The sequence below is a fragment of the Penaeus vannamei genome, chromosome 5, assembly GCF_042767895.1.
Source record: "Penaeus vannamei isolate JL-2024 chromosome 5, ASM4276789v1, whole genome shotgun sequence".
Taxonomy (NCBI): Eukaryota; Metazoa; Arthropoda; class Malacostraca; order Decapoda; family Penaeidae; genus Penaeus; species Penaeus vannamei.
The window spans coordinates 43,454,191-43,461,690 of NC_091553.1; the positions used below are offsets into that span (position 1 = coordinate 43,454,191).

General features: G+C 35.2%; 2 protein-coding genes across 3 annotated transcripts in view; both read right to left on the bottom strand.

The window, feature by feature from the left end:
* Positions 1-4,388, bottom strand: part of LOC113800294 (NK-tumor recognition protein) — a 14,750-nt gene extending 10,362 nt beyond the window's left edge. Inside the window, exon 1 of one of the 2 annotated variants that reach the window (XM_027351042.2) lies at positions 4,239-4,388. In XM_027351042.2, coding sequence (XP_027206843.2) covers positions 4,239-4,268 — 30 coding nt within the window. In that variant the 5' untranslated portion in view covers positions 4,269-4,388. Of the gene's footprint in view, positions 1-3,852; positions 3,992-4,238 lie in introns of those variants that run through there. The other variant, XM_070122134.1, reaches the window with a different exon arrangement.
* Positions 4,389-7,334: 2,946 nt separating this feature from the next.
* The window catches only part of LOC113800302 (probable G-protein coupled receptor Mth-like 2), a 14,285-nt gene continuing 14,119 nt past the window's right edge, over positions 7,335-7,500 (bottom strand). The window contains exon 9 of the mRNA XM_027351052.2: positions 7,335-7,500. This exon is cut by the window's right edge and continues 1,201 nt beyond it. The gene's annotated coding sequence lies outside the window, so the exon portion shown is untranslated.

The following is a 7,500-nucleotide window of genomic DNA, read 5'->3' on the forward strand; positions in this document are numbered from 1 at the left end:
AATTGTGTGTTCACAATTCTGCAAGTAATGTAACAGGGTGGCATAAGACTCGCCGCAAGAAGGGAAGGAAGGAGAGAGAGAGAGAGAGAGAGAGAGAGAGAGAGAGAGAGAGAGAGAGAGAGAGAGAGAGAGAGAGAGAGAGAGAGAGAGAGAGAGAGAGAGAGAGAGAGAGAGAGAGAGAGAGAGAGAGAGAGAGAAATGCATATAAATACAGCCACTAAGGAGTTAATTAGAAGGCCCTATCTGACCTCATCTGATTTACCCGGTACTTGCATTTTTTGGAAAAACATTATTCCCTAATGCCATTAACCCATTTGATCCAGGTGGACCAAAATCCAGGGATTAGGCTTTCTAGAGTGGCAACTTTCCCTAGTGTGAGGCTTGTACGCCCAGCTACATGAACAATCATGTGGGGTGCCAAGACTCTGTCCTTCCTTATTGCATTAGCCTTTTTCTTGTTGTTTTGCCAATTTCCTAGGTCTATATTTGTTATCTGTTATGTTGTATCAAGAGGGTAATAGACTGTTTTTGTTAAGCAGACACCATGTTATCACTCTAGGTCAGGGGTCCCCAAACATTTTAAACCAATAACTCCTTCATGGAATTCTTGATTTCTCATAAAAAAAATTAATATTGGTAATAAAGTAGAAGTGCAGTTTCTATTTACATTAGTGCAGGGGAGTGCATACCACAATAAACCTAAGGTTAACCTAAAAAAAAAAAAAAAATTAAAATGTTACAAGACTACCATGTTACAGTGAACAGTATAGAAATGTTATCATCATCATCATCATCATCATCATCATTGTGGAGCTAACACCGACGGGGGCACGTAGCCACATCCATCCTTTGCTTGTACCGGTGAGGATCCTTCATGACAAGCCGCCAGGCAGGGATTTGGCCCATCTCAAGCTCCTCATGATAGGTTTGATTGTTTGATGTGCCCAAGCCACAACTTCCTAGGTCATCTCATAGGCACAACCTTGTGGGCAGGATCATCCTGTGGGAAGCGAGCCAGGTGGCTGTATAGCCTGAGTTGGTGATCACAGATTGTACAGGTAAAAGGTCTTGTGCCAGTCTCGTGGGGCAACCGTTGGTTTGACACATGGTCCCGCCAACAGTACCCCATGATCCGGAGCAAGGACGTATTACAAAAGGCATCAAGACGAGGCTCCAAGGCACAGGATAATGTCCGCGTTTCACTACCATATGGCAAAACTGGCATTATCAGGGTCTTGAAGACACGTAGCTTGGTCCTTCTGCACAGGTACCAGCATCTCCAGATACTCTTGCCGTTACAGTTCATGACCCCTGCTGCCAGGCCAATCCATCTGCTGACTTCTTGGTCTGACAACCCAAAGTTATGAAATACACTACCAAGGTATGTAAAGCTCTCTGTGACTTCAATATCCTCACCACAAGCATGTACCAATTGAACAGGTTCTCCTAGCAAGTTCCCCAAAGTCCTGGACCTTGGTCTTGGTCCAGGAGACCTCTAGAACCAAGGGCTTCACTTCATTACTAAATGCATCAAGAGCCACCCCTAAGGTTTTCAAAGACTGATAGAAAGGCAACATCATCAGCAAAGTCAAGGTCAGTAACCTTGATATTGCCCAGTATGTATGTAAGTATGTAGATGTGTGTGTGTATATATATATATATATATATATATATATATATATATATATATATATATATATATATATATATATATATATATATATATATGAATGTATGTGTATGTACGTGTATGTATGTATATCTATACATATATATGGATATGTGGACAATTGTATGTATTTGCATACATATGTATGCATATGTATACATATGAATGTACATGTATACGTACATATGTATATGTATACAAAGATATATGTATGTGTTTCTATGTCTGTATCTATATTTATATCTATCTATATAGACAGATATCTATATGTATCAGGGTTCGTACACTTTATGGTATCAAAATAACATGACTTTTCCATGACTCTTTTCACCATTTTCCTTGAATATTTGTTGCATATTCACAATACATATGTCCCATTACAACATGCACAGCAACTGTAATTCAAAACTGATATTGATAAATATATAGGTTTAAGTAATGACTTATGAGTGCGCTTTACTTTTCCGTGACTAGTTGCTTATAATGGATCAGCAATTTAGGCTATGTAAAATTTGAATTTTTCATTCAGTTACCTCAGTCTTCCAAAGATTATTTTGATTTCTTTCTGAAGACTTTCTCAGAATATAAATTTAAATACAGAAAAATCTAAGTTAGACTTTTTAATTTTTTAAGGACACAAATACTAAATTTCCATGATTTTCTAAACTTGAAAACAAAATTCCATGTTATCCCAGGGCTGGAAATTACAACTTTAATTTCCACAATTTTCTGTGATTCTCCAGGACCCGTACAAACCCTGTGGAAATGTATTAATATTATCATGGAATGTGGAGAAAAAAAAATTTGACCAAAAAACAGTTATCTCTATTATAGATATCCTCATTTTTTATGATTTCTTTTAACAAATGATAGAGCTCTTTATACTAAATTTGCACTCACTATTTAATATGAAATGAGGTATGTTAACAGATCTTTGGTGACTAAAAACCTGAACATCTATAAACCAATATTTAAGCAGACTGAACTTGGAAATGCATTACAAAAAGAAAAAATAGAAGTTATGAATTTCTAATTCTGATACACAGGTGAGCCACATCTCAAAATAAAATAATTCATTATGACCCCTTAATGGGTCACATTGCATAAAATGTAATAAATTAAAATGTGTGACCATTACTTTCATCATTTTAATACACATGACTGTCAATAAGAAATTTAAATTGCTCTTAATTGTCTTCCATTTCCTCGTTACCTCTCTTCTGGTTCCTAATGGTTGCCTAGTATCAAAGGGGGTAATTCTTTGCAATATGGATGCACTCGTGAGTAAGTCCAAACTCTATGTCACAAAACTGAATCAACAATATAAATTGCCGTGACTAGGCATACTGCTTGAGGGGAGAATTGATGGGCAGACATTGTTTTCACCAATAAATGCTTCGGCTATTAACAGCACTTTCTGCAACATTTTCCTTTATTTGTGGTATTACTGCTTGTGTCTGTAGATGTTTCTGAAAAATTTTTCCTAGGTTAGTGCAACCATAGCATAAATATCAGCCAATGACAAATCATCAGGGAACTCAACAAGCTAGTTTGCCCAATATACATGGTGGAATTTTGTTTGCCTTTGCTGAATGCAAAGCTTGGAGGCCACAGCATTACTTTACTTTACAGCAGAATTTAAAAAGCACTTGCATAAGACACTATAGTGACTGGTTCTGACTATTATTCATATTTTACCCCACAATTTCCCTGGTACCTTCCATACCCTCCCTTGCTATCAGGGCCAAGATTGTTGTTATCAGGGGAGGTTTCTGCCGCCTAATTTCATGAAAATGACAAGAACAACTAAAAAGCCAGTTGGTTAGGTTAGGTCAGGTTCATACTTATCACACAAACAAGGAGGCGATGGTCTCAACACGAGAAGATGATACCACTCTCAATTGAAGGTTAGGTTGGTTAGGTTTGTGCTTATTACCTGGAAATAACATTTATATAGGCATATTTTCAAATAAGCCATAGGTCTAATCGTGAGAAATCGGATATGGTTGGCATACGCATAACAATGGTCCAATTTCAATAAATTTGGAAAGAAAAGAGTGAGAAGAATCCATCAATACCAAGAGTGTCAATGTGCTGCCGAGCAACAAACCTAGTGGCAGACATACAGTTAAGACATGGCAAAGATAGTTATATATTAAATATTTAAGTAATAATGTACTGACCAATTTCATATGATGATTTGTTTTATCGATTCTGAAGAAAATAAACCAAAAACGCACTCAGCAACCTGATAGCATTTCTGATTTCTCAAAGACATTGAAGTAAAACAAACTGATAAGGAGCTTAGGAGGCTGTGACGTGTAGCTCAGCTGACATCTGCATCAAGTTATGTGACATTTACAAGTAAAACTGGGACCTCTTGGAGCCATGGGAAGTGTCCAGAGGTAAATCTCTCAGCTGCGAAAATGTCCACATAGCAGCATATGCCATTTATGTACACCGGAGGCAGCTGCGCCTGGGTACACCAAGCCCAAGGACACAACTTTGCAATTTGCTTTTAGATAATAAAAAATAGACTTGAATTGTGTACAGCGATGTGCAACGTTACCTTAAGATAATCTATATGCCTTACAGACATATCGATGTGTAAACAAAAACGAGAGGAAAGCCAGCAGATGTTTCTTTCGTATGACTTCGCTTTCAAATCTTTTTCTTGTAGCTCGTTTTAACGCATTTCGGTTTGTTTTGGTTAGATGGGCCCGGTTTCCCTTCACTGTAAGTAATGTTATCTCTGATTATATTACAGAATTAATAATTAATACGGAATAATGATAACAAAAATGTGGCAAATGATATAAATAAACACCTCCGTTTTTTTTTAAGAACAGGGACCAAACGTACGTGCACACCAGACTATAGAGTATTTTTCTTGCGCGGGGAATATTACATTTTTCATGCGCGGAAAACATCATTTTGTCTACATTTGCGCGGACGGATCTGCGGACGGATGATGAAACAAGTGCGCGGAAAGGTCAAAAGAATTTTATGATTTTATGATTTAAAAAAGAACTTTGCGTGCGCGGAAAGTTACCCAAGAACTACATTCGCGCGGACAGAATTTGACCAAATATTTTTTGCACCAAACTTTAGTCTGGCGTGCACACACATACACACACGCGCGCGCGCGCACATCATCTTTCCGCCAGGATCTGCCAACTCAAGTAATGCGCCGTTGCTTTCCGGTTCTGCTGAGGTGTTCTCTCCAGCGCGCAGGCCTTGGCAGGGGTCATGCGGTTCACTAATCGTTCCCGTGCTGCAGGCTCCCCTCTGCATATCAGTGACGCAGACAAGAAAGAGTAAGAGCCCATGAAGCTTAGCATTTGTACTGTCACAGGATATGTCAGATCGAAGTTGAAGTTGAGGTGGTACTGAAGGGGAATTAAGATATATATAATACAATGCATGTATATATATATATATATATATATATATATATATATATATATATATATATATATATATATACCCACACACACACACACACGTATATATATATATATATATATATATATATATATATATATATATATATATATATATATAAAATCGAAGACCGAAGACTGTTAGCATTATGAATTCTGAAGATAGAGGATTTATCATTGCATTTTTTCTTTTGAATTACAGCTCCACTCAATAAAAGTGGATGTATTGGTCAAAGATAATCGAATAAACCACCGAGATATGATGGCAGTGTATTTTGAGTTGATTTGTGACATACCGTATTTCTCACCATTTAGTTATTTCCGAAACTACATATTTTTTCATGTGCATCATCATTCTTACTAGCAAGTGAATTTTAAGATACTTCATATTATAAATTTATCCTCTTTGCGAGTTATCCTCCAAGACTGGTAACTGCATTATAGATCAATCATAGATCTAATACTGATAGTTAATCAAAAATACCTTTGTGGTGTAGATACTACACAAAAGTAACATATACAACGGCAATAAGGATTGTAATTAACATTTTAATCGTGAATTAATAGTAGCAATGTATGTTTTCATATCAGCAATGCTAACGTTTTGATTATATGAGAATAAAACAAAAACAACTATCTAATGCTTTTGTTTTTCAGTCTTGTACGATATTATGATATGATAAAATGATATTGCGAGAATATCTTTCCTGGAAGTTTATAAGATATATAAATTAATTAATAAATATTGTAAGCATAGCCAGTAGTGGCAATTTGTGTGTGTGTGTATGTGTGTGTTTCAGTGGAATTTTAATATTCTGAGTCTCTAAGGCAGTGGTTCCAACCTTTTCATTTTGTGACCAATAAATAATAATTCCCTTGGCCCCATTCAGTGGGTGTCATCTCTTCAGATTCAGTTATTGCTAGTTATGAACAATGTAATGGTGTCAATGGTGAACAATGTAATGCTATGGGAATTGGACATTTTATTGAAAGATTACAATCTATATGCGAGAGATAATCATATGTAGGTATTGTAGGTGACATGAAGTTGATTTTAATTCAACGTCAGAATTTTCATATTCCTCCATGGTACCCCATGGCCCCCCCAGGTTGGGTACCTCTGCTCTAAGAGGAATTAACGTATTTGGATGCACGTTTAAAATAAATTTACTCAGTATCTGATTAATTCATACAGAAAAAAGAGTAAAAAGAAGAAAAATGAGAAAAAAGTCATAAAATCATAGACGTTACTGTTGTCACTATTATTATTGTTATTTTACTATTACTATTATCAACATAATATCATCATCATTAACAATAATAATTGTAATGAATATATTGATTTACATAATAATGATATTGATGAATACCTTGATGATACTTTAAACAGTAGTTAAACTGACATAAATTACGTGGCATATAATGGTAATGGAACGCAAATGTTGTGATAAGGGTATGGCTTTTATTGCAATTATAGTGATCACCGTTAGCTTTTATTTCATAAAGTTTTGTGCTCTTTAGTTCTTATACACTTAACTTTATAACGCTCATGAATATGATAGATGCCGGCTGAGAAGACAGTTGCTCTAGATAAAACTGTGTGTTCAAACTTTATTGGTATATATATATATATATATATATATATATATATATATATATATATATATGTATGTGTGCGTATATATATATATATATATATATATATATATATATATATATATATATTTATATATATATACATATATATATTTATATATATATACATACATATATATAAATATCTTTATACACACACACACACACACACACACACACACACACACACACACACACACACACACACACATATATAGATAGATAGAGAGAGAGAGAAATGCGTAATTAGCTGCTATTAATTTCTCGGTTGTTTGGCATCTGTGTGCTTTCTAAATACAGCTAACCATCTGTTTGAGAAACGTAGATACTGTTCCTCAGAAACAAATATCAAATTAGAATCAAAGATTAATTGTGCTTCTAATCTAGCCTCTGTTTAAGGGACCCATGAGCGGAATTTTACCCCAAAATGAAGAAATTAAATGAGATTCCAGCTTTTAAAAATAGAATGAATAAATTGGCAACACTGTCAAATAAGTTTCGTGTTGCTAACTACTTTCTATTCTATTTCTATTTTTTAGTTTGGGCAGGTGGTGGGCACGACAGGCGCGTCACGGCTTTTTTATCACCATTTTTGTTTACGATTTCCTTCAATAAATGAAAATTGACTCTTGTTATTGACAGTGTTATTTGCGATTGTGGTAATGTTATTTATGAAGACACACATTAAGAACTATGCTGTAACCTAACCTAATTTCCCTCAACAAAACCTTGAATTTCTCAATTGTAAGTTTT